Source organism: Lepidochelys kempii, chromosome 10, assembly GCF_965140265.1.
Source record: "Lepidochelys kempii isolate rLepKem1 chromosome 10, rLepKem1.hap2, whole genome shotgun sequence".
Lineage (NCBI taxonomy): Eukaryota > Metazoa > Chordata > Testudines > Cheloniidae > Lepidochelys > Lepidochelys kempii.
Genome location: NC_133265.1, coordinates 702,232 through 721,278, shown reverse-complemented (window position 1 = coordinate 721,278; position 19,047 = coordinate 702,232). Strand labels below are relative to the sequence as shown.

The following is a 19,047-nucleotide window of genomic DNA, read 5'->3' as shown; positions in this document are numbered from 1 at the left end:
CTGGGGGCCAGGGGTGCATGGGGGAGGGGCGCTCTAGGGGCGAGGGGTGCCTGGGGCGAGGAGGGGCACTCTCGGGGCGAGGGGTGCATGAGGGAGGGGCGCATGGGGCGAGGAGGGGTGCTCTCGGGGCGAGGGGTGTATGGGGGAGGGGCGCTCTGGGGGCGAGGAGGGGCACTCTGGGGGCAAGGGGTGCCTGGGGCGAGGAGGGGCGATCTAGGGGCGAGGGGTGCATGGGGGAGGGGCGCTCTCGGGGCGAGTGGTGCCTGGGGCGAGGAGGGGCACTCTCGGGGCGAGGGGTGCATGAGGGAGGGGCGCTGTAGGGGCGAGGGGTACCTGGGGCGAGGAGGGGCTCTCTCGGGGCGAGGGGTGCCTGGGGCGAGGAGGGGCACTCTAGGGGAGAGGGGTGCCTGGGGCGAGGAGGGGCGCTGTAGGGGCGAGGGGTGCCTGGGGCGAGGAGGGGCGCTGTAGGGGCGAGGGGTACCTGGGGCGAGGAGGGGCGCTCTGGGGACGAGGGTATGCATGGGGGAGGGGCGCTCTCGGGGCGAGTGGTGCCTGGGGCGAGGAGGGGTGCTCTCGGGGCGAGGGGTGCATGAGGGAGGGGCGCGCGAGGGGTGTATGGGGGAGGGGCGCTCATGGGGGGAGGGGTATATGGGGCGAGGAGGGGCGCTCTCAGGGCAAGGGGTGCATGGAGGAGGGGCGCTGTGTGGGCGAGGGGTGTATGGGGGAGGGGCGCTCTGGGGGCGAGGAGGGGCGCTCTCGGGGCGAGGGGTGCATGGGGCGAGGAGGGGCGCTCTGGGGGTAAGGGGCGCTCTGGGGGTAAGGGGCGCTCTGGGGGCGAGGGGTGCCTGGGGTGAGGAGGGGCACTCTGGGGGCAAGGGGTGCCTGGGGCGAGGAGGGGCGCTGTAGGAGCGAGGGGTGCCTGGGGCGAGGAGGGGCACTCTGGGGGCAAGGGGTGCCTGGGGCGAGGAGGGGCGCTGTAGGGGCGAGAGGTGCCTGGGGCGAGGAGGGGCGCTGTAGGGGCGAGGGGTGCCTGGGGCAAGGAGGGGCGCTCTCGGGGTGAGTGGTGCCTGGGGCAAGGAGGGGCGCTCTCGGGGCGAGGGGTGCATGAGGGAGGGGCGCTGTAGGGGCGAGAGGTGCCTGGGGCGAGGAGGGGCGCTGTAGGGGCGAGGGGTGCCTGGGGCAAGGAGGGGCGCTCTCGGGGTGAGTGGTGCCTGGGGCGAGGAGGGGCGCTCTAGGGGAGAGGGAGGCATGAGGGAGGGGCGCTCTCGGGGCGAGGGGTGTATGGGGGAGGGGCGCTCATGGGGGGAGGGGTATATGGGGCGAGGAGGGGTGCTCTCAGGGCAAGGGGTGCATGGAGGAGGGGCGCTGTGAGGGCGAGGGGCGCATGGGGCGAGGAGGGGCGCTCTGGGGGCGAGGGGCGCATGGGGCGAGGAGGGGTGCCTGGGGCGAGGAGGGGCGCTCTCGGGGCGAGGGGTGCATGGGGCGAGGAGGGGCGCTCTGGGGGCGAGGTGTGCATGGGGGAGGGGCGCATGGGGCGAGGAGGGGCGCTCTCGGGGCGAGGGGTGCATGGGGCGAGGAGGGGCGCTCTGGGGGCGAGGGGTACCTGGGGCGAGGAGGGGCACTCTCGGAGCGAGGGGTGCATGGGGGAGGGGCGCTCTCGGGGCGAGTGGTGCCTGGGGCGAGGAGGGGCACTCTCAGAGCGAGGGGTGCATGAGGGAGGGGCGCTCTAGGGGCGAGGGGTGCCTGGGGCGAGGAGGGGCACTCTCGGAGCGAGGGGTGCATGAGGGAGGGGCGCTGTAGGGGCGAGGGGTGCCTGGGGCGAGGAGGGGCTCTCTCGGGGCGAGGGGTGCCTGGGGCGAGGAGGGGCGCTCTAGGGGAGAGGGGTGCATGGGGGAGGGGCGCTCTAGGGGCGAGGGGTGCCTGGGGCGAGGAGGGGCGCTCTAGGGGCGAGGGGTGCCTGGGGCGAGGAGGGGCACTCTCGGAGCGAGGGGTGCATGAGGGAGGGGCGCTGTAGGGGCGAGGGGTGCCTGGGGCGAGGAGGGGCACTCTCGGGGCGAGGGGTGCATGAGGGAGGGGCGCTGTGGGGGCGAGGGGTGCCTGGGGCGAGGAGGGGCACTCTCGGAGCGAGGGGTGCATGAGGGAGGGGCGCTGTAGGTGCGAGGGGTGCTTGGGGCGAGGAGGGACACTCTCGGGGCGAGGGGTGCATGAGGGAGGGGCGCTGTAGGGGCGAGGGGTGCCTGGGGCGAGGAGGGGCTCTCTCGGGGCGAGGGGTGCCTGGGGCGAGGAGGGGCGCTCTAGGGGAGAGGGGTGCATGAGGGAGGGGCGCTCTCGGGGCGAGGGGTGTATGGGGGAGGGGCGCTCATGGGGGGAGGGTTATATGGGGCGAGGAGGGGTGCTCTCAGGGTAAGGGGTGCATGAAGGAGGGGCGCTGTGAGGGCGAGGGGCGCATGGGGCGAGGAGGGGCGCTCTGGGGGCGAGGGGCGCATGGGGCGAGGAGGGGCGCTCTGGGGACGAGGGGTGCCTGGGGCGAGGAGGGGCGCTCTCGGGGCGAGGGGTGCCTGGGGCGAGGAGGGGCGCTCTGGGGGCCAGGGGTGCATGCGGGAGGGGCGCTCTCGGGGCGAGTGGTGCCTGGGGCGAGGAGGGGCACTCTCGGGGCGAGGGGTGCATGAGGGAGGGGCGCATGGGGCGAGGAGGGGCACTCTGGGGGCAAGGGGTGCCTGGGGCGAGGAGGGGCTCTCTCGGGGCGAGGGGTGCCTGGGGCGAGGAGGGGCACTCTAGGGGAGAGGGGTGCCTGGGGCGAGGAGGGGCGCTGTAGGGGCGAGGGGTACCTGGGGCGAGGAGGGGCGCTCTGGGGGCGAGGGTATGCATGGGGGAGGGGCGCTCTCGGGGCGAGTGGTGCCTGGGGCGAGGAGGGGTGCTCTCGGGGCGAGGGGTGCATGAGGGAGGGGCGCGCGAGGGGTGTATGGGGGAGGGGCGCTCATGGGGGGAGGGGTATATGGGGCGAGGAGGGGCGCTCTCAGGGCAAGGGGTGCATGGAGGAGGGGCGCTGTGAGGGCGAGGGGTGTATGGGGGAGGGGCGCTCTGGGGGCGAGGAGGGGCGCTCTCGGGGCGAGGGGTGCATGGGGCGAGGAGGGGTGCTCTGGGGGCCAGGGGTGCATGGGGGAGGGGCGCATGGGGCGAGGAGGGGCGCTCTGGGGGTAAGGGGCGCTCTGGGGGTAAGGGGCGCTCTGGGGGCGAGGGGTGCCTGGGGTGAGGAGGGGCACTCTGGGGGCAAGGGGTGCCTGGGGCGAGGAGGGGCACTCTCGGGGCGAGGGGTGCATGAGGGAGGGGCGCTGTAGGGGAGAGGGGTGCCTGGGGCGAGGAGGGGCGCTCTAGGGGAGAGGGGTGCATGGGGGAGGGGCGCTCTGGGGGCGAGGGGTGCCTGGGGCGAGGAGGGGCGCTCTAGGGGCGAGGGTATGCATGGGGGAGGGGCGCTCTCAGGGCGAGTGGTGCCTGGGGCGAGGAGGGGTGCTCTCGGGGCGAGGGGTGCATGAGGGAGGGGCGCGCGAGGGGTGTATGGGGGAGGGGCGCTCATGGGGGGAGGGGTATATGGGGCGAGGAGGGGCGCTCTCAGGGCAAGGGGTGCATGGAGGAGGGGCGCTGTGAGGGCGAGGGGCGCTCTGGGGGCGAGGGGCGCATGGGGCGAGGAGGGGCGCTCTCGGGGCGAGGGGTGCATGGGGCTAGGAGGGGCGCTCTGGGGGCGAGGGGTGCATGGGGGAGGGGCACATGGGGCGAGGAGGGGCGCTCTCGGGGCGAGGGGTGTATGGGGGAGGGGCGCTCTGGGGGTAAGGGGCGCTCTGGGGGTGAGGGGTGCCTGGGGTGAGGAGGGGCACTCTGGGGGCAAGGGGTGCCTGGGGCGAGGAGGGGCGCTGTAGGAGCGAGGGGTGCCTGGGGCGAGGAGGGGTACTCTAGGGGCCAGGGGTGCCTGGGGCAAGGAGGGGCGCTCTCGGGGCGAGTGGTGCCTGGGGCAAGGAGGGGCGCTCTCGGGGCGAGGGGTGCATGAGGGAGGGGCGCTGTAGGGGCGAGAGGTGCCTGGGGCGAGGAGGGGCGCTGTAGGGGCGAGGGGTGCCTGGGGCGAGGAGGGGCGCTCTCGGGGCGAGTGGTGCCTGGGGCGAGGAGGGGCGCTCTCGGGGCGAGGGGTGTATGAGGGAGGGGCGCTCTCGGGGCGAGGGGTGTATGGGGGAGGAGCGCTCATGGGGGGAGGGGTATATGGGGCGAGGAGGGGTGCTCTCAGGGCAAGGGGTGCATGGAGGAGGGGCGCTGTGAGGGCGAGGGGCGCATGGGGCGAGGAGGGGCGCTCTGGGGGCGAGGGGCGCATGGGGCGAGGAGGGGCGCTCTGGGGACGAGGGGTGCCTGGGGCGAGGAGGGGCGCTCTCGGGGCGAGGGGTGCATGGGGCGAGGAGGGGCGCTCTGGGGGCGAGGTGTGCATGGGGGAGGGGCGCATGGGGCGAGGAGGGGCGCTCTCGGGGCGAGGGGTGTATGGGGGAGGGGCGCTCTGGGGGTAAGGGGCACTCTGGGGGCGAGGAGTGCCTGGGGCGAGGAGGGGCACTCTGGGGGCAAGGGGTGCCTGGGGCGAGGAGGGGCGCTGTAGGGGCGAGGGGTGCCTGGGGCGAGGAGGGGCGCTCTAGGGGCCAGGGGTGCATGGGGGAGGGGCGCTCTCGGGGCGAGTGGTGCCTGGGGCGAGGAGGGGCACTCTCGGGGCGAGGGGTGCATGAGGGAGGGGCGCTGTAGGGGCGAGGGGTGCCTGGGGCGAGGAGGGGCTCTCTCAGGGCGAGGGGTGCCTGGGGCGAGGAGGGGCGCTCTAGGGGAGAGGGGTGCATGGGGGAGGAGCGCTCTAGGGGCGAGGGCTGACACTCTTAGAGGGGGGGTGGGTCAGGCGAGGAGGGGTGATCTTGGGGCGAGGGGTGCGTGGGACTCTCTTGAAGGGAGAGGTGCATGGGGGATGGGGTGCTCTAGGGGTGAGGGGGTGGCACTCTTAGAGGGAGGGGTGCATGGGGCAAGGAGGGGTGCATGGGGGGAGGAGCTCTCAGTGTGGCACTGTGACTGCCTGGCTTCCACATTGGGCCCCTTTGGCTCTGCTCACAAGTAACATCTGTGTTTGCTTACAGGAGCTGGCGGGCCAGGGAACCAGCCCTTACTCCTAGCTGGCCAGGAGCGTAGTCAGCCCCTAGGGGTTCTCATGTCACAACCCAGCTCCCCTGAGGGCCGAGCCAGGAGCTCCAGCCCTGCTGCAGATCAGGTCTCAGCAGGGAATGCCCTGTGGGCAGACGTCAGGGCATTGCTGCCCAGCACTAAGAAAGACCTGAAACTGGACTTCAGCGAGAAAGTGGAGGAAAGTGTCATCTCACTGCTCCAGCAAGCTAGAGACCTTCTCTATGGAGCTGGAAGCCTGTGCTCTGGAGGCACAAGGGAAACCTGCTTACAAGTCAGTGAAATAATAATAGATTACTCTTGGGAAAAGCTTAATATTGGGACTTGGAGAGATGTGGACAAGGACTGGCGACGAGTCTATTCTTATGGCTGCCTTTTCAAAGTGCTGTGTATGTGCAGTGAGCAAGGCACCATAGCAGATGCCATTCGGGTCTGTGACATGGGACTGCTGATGGGAGCATCCATATTGGATAACATCCTGGTTAGGATAATTAATGTCCTTCAGAAGCATCTAACGTATGGGAAACGGTCTGCTGAAGAAGACACAAAGGAGTCACGTAGAAAGGTAGCAGTTCTCAATGTTCTTGTCCACCACTGTATTACATACAGAGAGAATGGGAACTGGTATTCCAGCAAATAACTAGATCCCAAAATCCAGGCTGGGTCAAGAAGCCACTGACCTTGGGGGGTAAATCATGTAACTGGGTCTCTCTCGTTCTTGGGTAAAAGCAGAGATCTCAGGCAATACAAATGAGATGAGCTTTACAGAGGCAGAAGATGATGCTTTTATGCAATCATTCCTCTTTTTTTGTTTTTGTTTGTTTACATGGAACTTTTCATCCTGTTTTCTCAGTTTATTTGCAGATCTAAAGGTATTCTGTCCCATTTTTTATCTACTTCTTGCTTATATCATCCTCTGGTTTCCCAATTAATGGGAGGCCTCTATCACACTTTTGTGGTACCTTCCATTCAAGGATCTCAGTCAAAAGATCTTCCAAACATGAATGAATTGATCCTTGCAGGCCCTATAAATGAGAATCATCACCATTCTGTGCCTCAGTTTCTCCATCTGTAAAATGGATATGTGATGTGCCAGAGGTCACGCAGTGAGTCAGTGGCAAAGACAGGAAAAAGTGTCTCTAGGTTCCCCATCCTGGGATTCACAAAATCACTCTTTCTGCATACACAGAACTACTTTGATACACTATAAGAGCTGCCACTTGCAGCAGCTCTCAGTGCAGCTTGGAGAATTTCCTGTTCATTTTACTTTTTTTTAATTTGGTGACCCGCTGAAATCTCTCTTCCTTTTCTGCTTTTGTTCCTATTCCATATCCTGCTGCCGAGAAAAGAACTGATGATTCCAGCCTCCATAAGTCAGTCCACCACTACTAATTGTGAGATTTTTGTGAGACGCTGTAGGCTGTTCCATTGACATGCAACACAAAGAGGCAGGGCAGGCAATACAAAGGAGAGGTCAGCTTCCCCCCACACTCACTAGTATGTCTGAGGGAAGCTGTAAATCTGGCTTCTCCATCCATATGCGCTTAGGACATAAGAGCAGTTTTACTTTAGACTGCTGGGCATTTTGGGAAGTCTTTGCAGGTTGGAGGAGTGCTGAGGATTTTATCCCCGTTCTGCTTAGGAACATAAGAACAGCCATACTGGGTCAGAGCAAAGGTCCATCTAACCCAGTATCCTGCCTTCCAGTAGTGGCCAATGCCAGGTGCCCCAGAGGGAAAAAACAGACAGGGAATCATCAAGTGATCCATCCCCTGTCGCCCATTCCCAGCTTCTGGCAAACAGGCTAGAAACACATCCCTGTCCATCCTGGCTAATAGCCATTGATGGACCTATCCTCCATGAATTTATCTAGTTCTTTTTTGAATCCTGTTGTAGTCTTGGCCTTCACAACATCCTCTGGCAAGAAGTTCCACAGGTTGATGGCGCTTTTCCCTGTTTATGTTACACCCTCAATTCAAGTGATTTCAGCATCTCCTTTGCTGGGAGAGAGTAACACTGTTTTTTAACATACATGTTTTCTGATGTAGTAAAGGGCAGGTTACTTTGTTGTGCTAAAAAATCCCTGTGTTTCAGAAAATCCGGAATGACCACACTACCATTCCATCAGTAAAATCAGAAGAAGTTATTCCACGGCTTCACTGCCCTTCTCTAGAGCATTTCAGAGAAAATTATATGATTCCACAAAAGCCTGTCATCCTGGAGGGTATTGTTGACCACTGGCCATGTATGAAGAAATGGAGGTGAGGACAAGAGCTTAAAAACGGCATCATCTCTTGCCCTGATTAAGCAAGCATGTTTTCTGCACCAGTTAACTAAGCCCAGAACAATGTATGCCTCTGTAAGGTATGAAATGCCAGTTCCAGTGATTCCTGCTAGGAGCATCATCTTGCTGCATAATTTGCTCTACTTCTGAAATATTTTTCATTGCTAATAGAACTTGGGTGCAACAGATCCAGTTCAGAAACTTGCATCCTAATAGATTTGCTTTGCTAATGATAGAATAATAGAAATCAGATGTTGGAAGAGAGCTGGTTTGTCATCCATGCCATCTTTTCGGAAGCCAATGCAGGGAACCTCTCTTTGATGCATTTTCTAGTGCTATATATCAGAGCTGGGCATATATTGCCAAAGATTCTCATGGTTATTTATTTGAATTTGCCTCAGCCACGTCTCTTCTTTCTGCAAGCATTCACACAATCAAGATTTACTGAGAAATATTTGATGAAAGTGAATTTCAAAGTTGCATGTCCAAGAATTATTGGAAATGAAATTTTTCATTTACAAGCACAAATATTAACACTGGAAGTGCTTGCAGGCTCAGCCTAATGATATCATGTGACTTACCTTAACATTCAACTAAGCAATGCACCTAAAATTTCAATATTGTGTAATGAATATTTGTAGCCAAAAGCACATGATTAATCTATAGAGTAAAATAAATTTACAAAAAACTCTCAAATGAATTTGAGGAAACCCTCACCTGCTTGCTGCTATTCCACAAGCACAATAGAAGCTATGTTCATTGAATAAATTATGGTTCATTATTCACTCAGTACTTTTATAAACCCTTTTTCTCTTCTCAAAGATGTTTTCAAATAGGAAATAGGGGTTTTTTAACTGAAGAAAAATTGTGGTATTAAGATGCATACAAACCTCACTGCTCATTCCTTTGCTGCTTGCATCCTCGGTCTCTCTGGTTGGCTGGCTTTTGAGAGCAGAGGCTTTCTCTGCATATTAGTCTTGTAAATCGCCTACCAGACTTCAGGTGCTGTGTAAATAGAAAATAATAATAATATTCCAAGCAATGCAGCTTCCACCTCTCCTCTTAGGGATACTCTTTCTGGCAAATGGCATGTAAACAATACTTCCTGAGACACCCATCAGGCACGAGCGCCGCATCCAATAGGCTGGGGACTGCTGTGCCCCCCACAAACAGCCCCGCATGGCCCCACCCACACTTATCTCCGAAGCCCCCTCCCACTTGCCCTTTCCCCCTTGGCCCCAGCCCAGACAGGCTAATCCTCGTCAGTGCTGCTGGGGCCACCCAGCACTGGGGACATGGGGGCTGGAAGCACTGGGGTGCCCACTCTGTGGTTGGGACTGGGAGGGGCCATGTGCCGCCCACCCTGCGCTCGGGGGGGGTGCCCGCCTTCCCTGCACTTGGGGGGACTGTGCGCTGCCTACCCGCCCTGCACTCAGAGGCAGGCGGGGTCCACGCGTTGCCCACCTGGTGCTTGGGGCAGGGGGGCTCTGGTTGGGGAAGGGGACTGGGGCCGCAGGGGAGGGTGGGGCCAGCTAGGGGCTAGCCTCTCCCAGCCTGCGGTTCACCCGCTGCCCGTGCCCTCAGGTAAATTCTCCACTGGAGTGCTCAGGATGTTTCCATAATCTTCTTAGTCAGGGCAAAGGACAAAGGCAGCTGCTCTGTGACGCTAATGTTCTTTGTTCACAAAACCCTCTCAGAAAATGGATTTCCCATCTGACATCCAAACCAGGAAAAATAATGAAAATGTTAGAGCAAAGATTGAAAATAATGGAACCTACTTTCTTCTAGTCTGGATTATCTCCGTCAAATCGCCGGCTGCCGCACAGTCCCTGTAGAAGTGGGTTCCCGGTATACCGATGAGGAATGGTCTCAGACACTCATGATTGTCAATGACTTCATTGATCAATATATCGTGAACAAGGTCTGTTACTTCCACGTTGTTTTATCTCCAGACAAAGTCTGGTATTGGACTGGGGAATTCTGTCTTAGACCCACTTGGCAAAGAATATTAGAACAGAGAGCTGCTTGCACAATACCTTACACCAGAGGTCCCAAACTGTGCAGTACGCCCCCTAGGGGAGCATGGAGGGACGTTTGGGGTCGAGGATAGCCCCCATGTTGGGGGCAGGGAGCGCCACGCAGCTGCTGGCCCCGACTGCCAGCCCCATGCCCTTCCGAGGCCTCGCCCCTGTCCCCAGCTGTGGGTCCAGCCTCAGCCTTCTTACCTCTGTCCATTACAGGGGGAGGAAGGGGGGTGGACAGGGGTAAAGAGGGGCGCAAGGTAAAAAATTTGGGGACAGCTGCCTTATGTGAGTCATGGTGCCTGAAATTCAGGAATTGGAAGCGCCCCACTTTGCACCACTGACTCACTTTCTCCTTATCTAGATGTTAATGTGCAGCAACTGGAATTTTAGGAGCTTTTCTAGGCATTGAGCAGGTGACTTAAGATCACCCCTCTTCTGGGAAGCCCCATGTTACATTTTTATTGATCTGTGTGTGACTATCAATGAGACTATCAATGAACAATCTAAAACTTTGCCTGTTTAAAGGGTGAATCCCTGGCCATAGAGGGGATTTTAGAGGCTTTCTGGTTTTGATCGTTGCACAGATTCCATCAGGAGACTCATCCCATGACTGTTCTTTGTGCTCTTTGCAGCATATTTGCTCCTCCACTTTCCCATGAGTCTTGTATGCGACTCACTGAAACTGTAGGGATGTTAGTATGACTCGAAAACAAACTCCCCCCTTGGTTGTATTCACTGATATTACAGATAACATGGGTGTGGAGCTGTAGAGGCCACATTCTGCTATTACACAGATCGCCGCTCTGAAGCTTCTGTTACAGGTGGAACAAGGACTCTAGAAAATTTCTCACCATTTCTTCCCTTTTTTTGCTCTCCATGTCTGGAGCAGTCATTCTATCCCAGATGGTGACTATATCCCCCTGGCCTGACCCAGCCTAATGAAGGCCAGGAGCCTCAGACCAAGCCCCATAGTCACCAGTACTGTTCCTCTAATTGATTCTGGTGCTTTGTGAGATCTCATAAGATCCAATTTCACTGCAACCTGTAACAAGGGATATGAAGAAATGGGACATCAGGTTAGATACTAAACATCCCTGCACTGTGGCACAAGCATCAGGATCAGAAGTCTCTGAGCTGGCAGGACCACATGGCATCATATCTCCAGCAAAAGGAGCATTTACAGCCAAAATAGTCAGTTATTATTCAGTTGACTCGAGCATTTTGGAATAAATTATGCCAGTAATTGACTTTATTTATAAGTAACTTCCATAAATGTGAAGCCAGACCCTATAAATCATTATTCATTCTCTTTCTCTCTCCTGTAATTTCAGAATAGCATTGGATACCTTGCCCAGCATCAGCTTTTTGATCAGGTAAATCTAAAAATGAATATTTTTTTCAGCTTGCTGTAGAGACAAGGCAGTGTCTTTTACTGGGTCAGCTTCTGTTGGTGAGGGCTAGTCTACACTAAAAGCGCTACATCAGCACAACTACACCGCTGTAGCATGTCTGGTGACGACGCTTGCCAACGGGAGAGACCTCTCCCGTCAGCATAATAAATCCACTTCCGTGAGAGGCAATAGCTGTCCTGCCGACATAGCGCTGTCCACACTGGCACTTAGGTCGGTGTAACTTAGGTTGCTCAGGGGGGTGGCTTATTCACACCCCAACACCGGCTCCACCCCTTCTGCCCGCAGCCAGAGCCCCAAGACCCACTACCTCACCTGCCTCAGCCAGAGGAGCCCCAGGCTGACCAAAGCCCTTAGGTCTCCCCACGCCTGCCTGGAGGAATCCCAGGCCAGCTGCAGCCGCGATGCGCCTCCCCAGCCCAGAGCCCAAGCCGCCTGGGGAAAAGTGTCTCTCTATTCCAGAAGAAGCTTTTGATATGCCCCATGCAGGTTCAACGGTGGCTGAGCAGGCAGTATGAGCTATTCATCTTTCTGGGTTCATCAGTGACCTCCCTGGACTCCAGGGAGGTCACTGATGAACCTGGGAAGCTGAATAGCTCATACTGCCTGCTCAGCCACCCCTGAACCTGCATGGGGCACAATCAATCAAAAGCTTCCCCCCAGAACCCCGCAGCCAGAGGTCTGGTGGCTGCAGCAGCGCCATGGAAGGCAGAGACTTCCCTGGCCTATTATACCTGCTGCCCATGCCCCTGAGTGATATGTTGTACTGAAGTAAATGGTAGTGTAGACCTGGCCTTAGAGAGACACACTTTCGAGCCACACAGAGCTCTTGTTCAGGTCTGGCAAAGGAACTCCTGGCATCAGAGCAAAATGCAAGGTGGGACAGATTGTTTAGCATAAATAGCTAGCACATGCTGTAAGGCAGTGGTTCTCAACCAGGAGTCCGGGCCCCACTGGTTTCAGGGTGTCTGCCAAGCCGGGCCAGCATTACACAGTAATCCCACAGTATTCTTGCCTGCAAGTTAAAGAGGTATGGGCTGGATGAATGGACTATAAGGTGGATAGAAAGCTGGCTAGATTGTCGGGCTCAACGGGTAGTGACCAATGGCTCTATGTCTAGTTGGCAGCCGGTATCAAGAGGAGTGCCCCAAGGGTCGGTCCTGGGGCCGGTTTTGTTCAATATCTTCATAAATGATCTGGAGGATGGCGTGGATTGCACCCTCAGCAAGTTTGCAGAGGACACTAAACTGGGAGGAGAGGTAGATACGCTGGAAGGTAGGGATAGCATACAGAGGGACCTAGACAAATTGGAGGATTGGGCCAAAAGAAATCTGACGAGGTTCAACAAGGACAAGTGCGGAGTCCTGCACTTAGGACAGAAGAATCCAATGCACCGCTACAGACTAGTGACTGAATGGCTCGGCAGCAGTTCTGCAGAAAAGGACCTATGGGTTACAGTGGACGAGAAGCTGGATATGAGTCAGCAGTGTGCCCTTGTTGCCAAGAAGGCCAATGACATTTTGGGATGTATAAGTAGGGGCACTGCCAGCAGATCGAGGGACATGATCGTTCCCCTCTATTCGACACTGGTGAGGCCTCATCTGGAGTACTGTGTCCAGTTTTGGGCCCCACACTACAGGAGGATGTGGAAAAATTGGAAAGAGTCCACGGAGGGCAACAAAAATGATTAGGGGACTGGAACACATGACTTATGAGGAGAGGCTGAGGGAACTGGGGATGTTTAGTCAGCGGAAGAGAAGAATGAGGGGGGATTTGATAGCTGCTTTCAGCTACCTGAAAGGGGGTTCCAAAGAGGATGGCTCTAGACTGTTCTCAGTGGTAGCAGATGACAGAACAAAGAGTAATGGTCTCAAGTTGCAGTGGGGGAGATTTAGGTTGGATATTAGGAAAAACTTTTTCATTAGGAGGGTGGTGAAACACTGGAATGCGTTACCTAGGGAGGTGGTGGAATCTCCTTCCTTAGAAGTTTTTAAGGTCAGGTTTGACAAAGCCCTTGCTGGGATGATTTAATTGGGGATCGGTCTTGCTTTGAGCAGGGGGTTGGACTAGATGACCTCCTGAGGTCCCTTCCAACCCTGCTATTCTATGATACACTTGCTGGGGACCCAGGGCAGAAAGCCAAAGCCCCACCATCGGGGGTTGAAGCTGAAGCCTGAGCAACTTAGCTTCACAGGGCCCCCTGTAGCGTGGGACCCCAGGCAAATGCCCTGCTTGCTACCCCTTAACACTGGCCCTTGCTTTTACATGCAGAAAAACACAGACGGGCCATGTAATCTTTATAGCACGTTGGGGAGGCCTTAGAAAGAGAAAGGTTGAGAACCCCTGTTATAAGGGACTACTTAGGGTAGAGTGGCTTGTTAACACCTCTGCAGTCATAGGACAAAAAGAGGGGGCTAGCGGGTTACAGATTGTTGTAATAAGCCATAAATCCAGTGTCTCTGTCAGTCCATGATTTTTGGTGTCTCGCAGAGTAATGAATTTAAGCTCCCAGGCTCATCTTTAGGAGGTGTTGTGCAGGTTTCCTTTGAGGCTGAAGACTGAGAGATAAGATACAGAATGATCCCTTTGTGAAAAGTGTTCACCCACAGGTGATAGGGTGGTTTTGTCTTTTATCATTTTCCTGTGAGTTCAGTCGAGAGCGCAGTGATTGTCTGGTTTATTGTTTTGGGAGCATTTAGTGCCCTGGAGCTTGTGGGGGCGTGTATCAGATCCATGGATCTTGAATGATGTGTTGGGAGGGGTCTTGATCATTGTAGCAATTGAGATATGTCTGCAGGTTTTGCATCTGTTGTTGTGGCAGGGTCTGGTGCTGCTTTGATTTGGTGTGTCCTTCTCTGTGGGGAGCTTGCATCTGATGATGAATTTGGAGAGGTTGGGGGGTGCAAGGCCAGAAGAGGGGGTTCAGGAAAGATTTCTTTGAGGATGGGGTCCTCATCGAGTATGGGTTGTAGTTGTTTGATGATATCCAGAATGAGTTCCAGTGTGGGGTGGTAGGTGACAAATAGGGGTGTGTGTTCAGAGGGGTTTTTATTTCTGTACTGAAGCAGGTTCTCTCAGGGTATTTGGGTGGCCCATTCCATGATGTGATCTACTTCTCTGGTTGAGTGTCCTTGTTTGGTGAAGGTGGTTTTGAGTGTGTTAAGATGTGTATCCCAGACATTCTCCTCAGAGCATATTCCGTGGTATCTGAGTGTCTGGCTGTAGATAACAGATTTCTTGGTGTGTTTGGAGTGATTACTGGATCTGTTTCAGAGTAGCAGCCATGTTAGTCTGTATTCACAAAAAGAAAAGGAGTACTTGTGCCACGTTAGAGACTAACAAATTTATTAGAGCATAAGCTTACGTGAGCTACAGTTCCGATGCATCCGATGAAGTGAGCTGTAGCTCACGAAAGCTTATGCTCTAATAAATCCGTTAGTCTCTAAGGTGCCACAAGTACTCCTTTTCTTTTTACTGGATCTGTGAAGGTATGTGGGGTGATCCAGTGGTTTTTTTGGTTTATCTCTAGGTCCATCAATGTCTATTAGCTAGGATGGGCAGGAATGGTGTCCCTAGCCTCCGTTTCCCAGAAGCTGGGAATGGGTGACAGGGGATGGATCACTTGATGATTCCCTGTTGTGTTCATTCCCTCTGGGGCACCTGGCACTGGCCACTGTGGGAAGACAGGATACTGGGCTAGATGGACCTTTGGTCTGACCCAGTAGAGCCATCCTTATGTTCTTGTATATGGTTATCTATAGGATTCCATTATTAAAGCTAATCATAGTGTCCAGGAAGTTGATAGTGTGGAAGTGTTCCAGAGAGAGTCTGATGGATGGGTGGTGGTTGTTGAAGTTGTGGTGGAAATCTATGAGGGAGTTTAAGTCATGTGTCCAGAGGATGAAAATATCATGGATGTATCTCAGATATATCATTGGTTTCGTGGTGCATTTCATAGAATCATAGAATATCAGGGTTGGAAGGGACTCTCACCAATTTTTCCACATCCTTCTTGTAGTGTGGGGCCCAAAACTGGACACAGTACTCCAGATGAGGCCTCACCAATGTCGAATAGAGGGGAACGATCACGTCCCTCGATCTGCTCGCTATGCCCCTACTTATACATCCCAAAATGCCATTGGCCTTCTTGGCAACAAGGGCACACTGTTGACTCATATCCAGCTTCTCGTCCACTGTCACCCCTAGGTCCTTTTCTGCAGAACTGCTGCCGAGCCATTCGGTCCCTAGTCTGTAGCGGTGCATTGGGTTCTTCCATCCTAGGTGCAAGACCCTGCACTTATCCTTGTTGAACCTCATCAGATTTCTTTTGGCCCAATCCTCCAATTTGTCTAGGTCCCTCTGTATCCTATCCCTACCTGCCACCGTATCTGCCACTCCTAGTTTAGAATCATCAACAAATTTGCTGAGAGTGCAATCCACACCATCCTTCAGATCATTTATGAAGATATTGAACAAAACCGGCCCCAATTTGTCCAGAAATTCTTCTTCAAGGTGGCCCATGAAGAGGTTGGCATATTTCGGAGCCATCCTAGTACCCATGGCTGTTCCAACGGTATGGACAAAATGTTTGTTGTTGAATGTAAAATGGTTCTGGGTGAGGCTGAAATGGATGAGTTTGGCTATGTGTTTGGGGTGGATCTTTGAGTGTTGTCCATTGTCTTGTAAATGTTTGAGGCAGGCAGCAATGCTGTCATTGTGAGGGATGTTGGCATATAAGGAAATGACATCCATGATGACAGCCGTCCAACACAAAAACAAAAAGTGGAACAGGCCACACAAATACCCTGAGAGAACCTGCTTCAATACAGAAATAAAACGCCCTCGGACTGAACACCCCTAGTTGTTCCCTACCACCCCACGCTGGAAACCATGTGGGGTATCATCAGACAACTACAACCCACACTCAATAGGGACCCCATCCTTTGCAGTGAATACTGTTGCAAAGAATTCATTTTACTTCTCCACAAGGGCCTTATCTTCCTGGAGTACTCCTTTAGCACCTTGATCGTCCAGTGGCCCCATTGATTGTTTGGCAGGCTTCCTGCTTCTCATGAACTTACAAAAAGTGTTTGCTGTTGGTTCTTGCATTTTTTGCCAGTTGCTCTTCAAATTCTTTTTTGGCATGCCTGATTATACCTCTACACTTGATTTGCCAGAGTTTATGCTCCTTTCTATTTTCCTCAGTAGGATTTGACTTACAATTTTTAAAGAACACCTTTTTGTCTCTAACTGCCTCTATCACTCTGCTGTGTAGCCAGGGTGACATTTTTTGGGTCGTCTTGATGGTGGGGGGGGGTTTGGGAGGGGCAGGGTTATATATTTAGTTTGAGCCTCAGTTATGGTGTTTTTAAATAGTTTCTGTGTAGTTGGCAGGCATTTCAGTCTTGTGACTGTTCCTTTTAATTTCCATTTAACTAGCGTCTTCATTTTTGTGTAAATCCCCTTTTTGAAGTTAGTATGTTTCTTTGGTATTTCCTCCCTGCAAGGATATTACATTTGATTACATTATGGTCACTGTTACCAAGCGGTTCAAGTATATTCAGCTTTTGGACCAGACCCTGTGTTCCACTTAAGGCTAAATCAAGAATTGCCTCTCCCCTGCTGAGTTATAGGACTGGCTGCTCCAAGAAGTAGTCATTAATGGCATCTAAAAAGTTTATCTCTGCATCCCTTCCTAAGGTGACAATATAAGAATAGTTTAAATCCCCCATTATTATTGGGGTTTCTGTTTTTATAGCCTCTCTAATCTCCCTGGTGATTTCACAATCACCATCCTGGTCAGGTGGTCAGTAGTATATTCCTACTGCTATACTCTTACTATTCAAGCGTGGAATTCCTACCCCTAGAGATTATGTGGCACAGTTTGATTCATTTAAGATTTTTTGACTCTACTTTCTTTCACATATAGCGCCACCACCCACACCAGTGCAACCTATTCTGTCATTTCTGTATATTGTGTCCCATTGATTGTCATCGTTGCACCAAGTTTGTGTGATGCCTGTTACATCAATATCCTCATTTAAACCAGGCACTCAAGTTCACACGTCTTGATACTTAGACTTGTAGCATTTATTTACGAGTATTTATAAAACGTTTCGATATTTAGTTGTTTGCCTTCATGTAATGTAATTGAATGGGACTCTTTGTCCTTTGACTGGTTTTCTTCAGATCTAACTGTACTTTTTATCAACTTCTATCCCATCCTCTTTATTAAGATATAGAGTATCCCCTTTAATAAATCCTCCACTAAGGAAGGTCTCTGTCCAAACCATGTGGTCCTCTGCACCTGTCAGCTTTCCGCCAGCACATTGGTCATACTGAGAATCTCAGTTGCAGCCTGGACACTGTTAGTTGGAAGGAGACTCTGTATTCTCCTCCATAATGTTTTAGGATTTCCCACCTACACCGTAACTTGAAGGGATAGGGAGGGTCTGTAACTCTACCCTGGATCCATCCTGATTAGCATGCTGGTACCTTTGCAGTAGTGAGAAAATCCAGTCTTTGTAATGCTTTGTGACCATGTCATGTCGCTTGTGTGTGTGCGGATGTAACTGGAGCAGCAGTTCTGCCCCCAGGAAATAACCCTGTCGGAAGTTTGGGCAGGGAACAGTCTGCAAGCAGTCGGTTCAGCCACAGCACAGTAGGCAGCAGGCTTCATTTCTTCATCTCCTCCCTGTGCGTTCAGATACACAGCACGGGTAGCCGTCTGCAGTAGTGTCACCTAGCGACCCCCCGTGCTAGTCTCCTTTACAATGATCTTTCCCTGCTCTTGGCGAGACGAGACAAGAGAGTTGGAATGACTCTAGATTGTGTATTGATTTAAAGTAAGCCAGGGATCACTTTCTGTTGCTGATCCCATGTCCGTGATCATTGTCACCACTGCAGGACAGCTGAATCCGCTTCTGAAACTCCAGTGACTGTGGCCCCACTTCTAGGGGCTCCTGTCCCTACTCTCTACCCATCTTCAGAAAGTAAACTGTTCTTCTCTCCACTTCTGCAGTTACTTCTGAACCTTCCTTCCAGTTAGCTAGAAGGGAGATTTGTCTGGTGAGGGGTGTATGCTGGGGTGACGTCAGGGTCAGACTGAAGGATGGGGAGAAGGGATTAATTTCATAGGTCAAGAGCAATCTGCTCCTATGCCAAGACACATGCATTACCACTATTCTGACTCATTCTTGTAATTCTCATTCCACCGTTTCCTCTACCTCCTCTATTTTGGCTTCCTTCATCTTCTCATGTCTCCACTTACATTGTAAGCTCTCTGGCCAGGAACACTGTCTGTGTCTGTACAGTGCCAAGCAGCATGGTATCTTGATCCTGAGTGCAGCCTTTGCATGCTATCGCTATTCAAATAACTAGTGAGCAGGTCTCAGCCCATGAGTAAAGACACTTCTAACAATTATGCCAGAGGGAGGAGGTGGGAACAGGGGAAGAAGGAAAAAGGATTTTTTTTTATTGTTGCTATTTAATTATAACTGAAAAGAGTAGATTAAATATGTTAATTTTATTTCAGAGTTCTATTAAGATGCAAAAGATTTTAATAAAGAACTTGATCAGCATGGTATTAGCATAGTCAATTCACAAATAAAACAATATTTTCATTAGGGTTTCTTACTGTGTTTTGAGTTTAACTGCTAAAGAAGAAAATTTCTCTGCAGAATTAAAAAAATTCCCATAGATTTTAGCTTTACAGTACAGTAGTTTGGGGACATTTCCTACAGATCGTGGCCCTACTCTTCTGATGACTCTGTTGAACAACCCAACCTTTGTGGTTTATTTAACCAGCTGGTTTATAATTTTGGAAATATGATTTACATGGGCTGTCTCACTTCTCTCCATTGTATTGATCTGAGTGCCATTGTCCGCACCTTGAGAGGCCTGGTCTTCTATTCTGGATAGGCCGTCCATATTTACACTGCTCTGCGCGTCAGCCCATGCACGCTTTCATTGTGTACTTTTACATAAGAACCTAAGAAGGGCCACCCTGGATCAGACCTAAGGTCCATCTAGCCAGTATCCTGTCTTCACAATGCCAGGAGCCCCAGAGGGAATTAATAGAATTGGCAATCATCAAGTGATCCATCCACTGCCATCCAGTACCAGCTCCTGGCCTAAACAG

The 19,047-nt window shown here is 53.8% G+C and overlaps 1 protein-coding gene across 2 annotated transcripts in view; it reads left to right on the top strand.

The window, feature by feature from the left end:
• The window catches only part of KDM8 (lysine demethylase 8), a 30,432-nt gene that overhangs the window by 4,059 nt on the left and 7,326 nt on the right, over nucleotides 1–19,047 (top strand). For both annotated transcript variants that reach the window (XM_073361590.1, XM_073361589.1), the window contains exons 2-5: nucleotides 5,148–5,755; nucleotides 7,285–7,451; nucleotides 9,263–9,395; nucleotides 10,830–10,871. In XM_073361590.1, coding sequence (XP_073217691.1) covers nucleotides 5,219–5,755; nucleotides 7,285–7,451; nucleotides 9,263–9,395; nucleotides 10,830–10,871 — 879 coding nt within the window. In that variant the 5' untranslated portion in view covers nucleotides 5,148–5,218. The remainder of the gene's footprint in view (nucleotides 1–5,147; nucleotides 5,756–7,284; nucleotides 7,452–9,262; nucleotides 9,396–10,829; nucleotides 10,872–19,047) is intronic.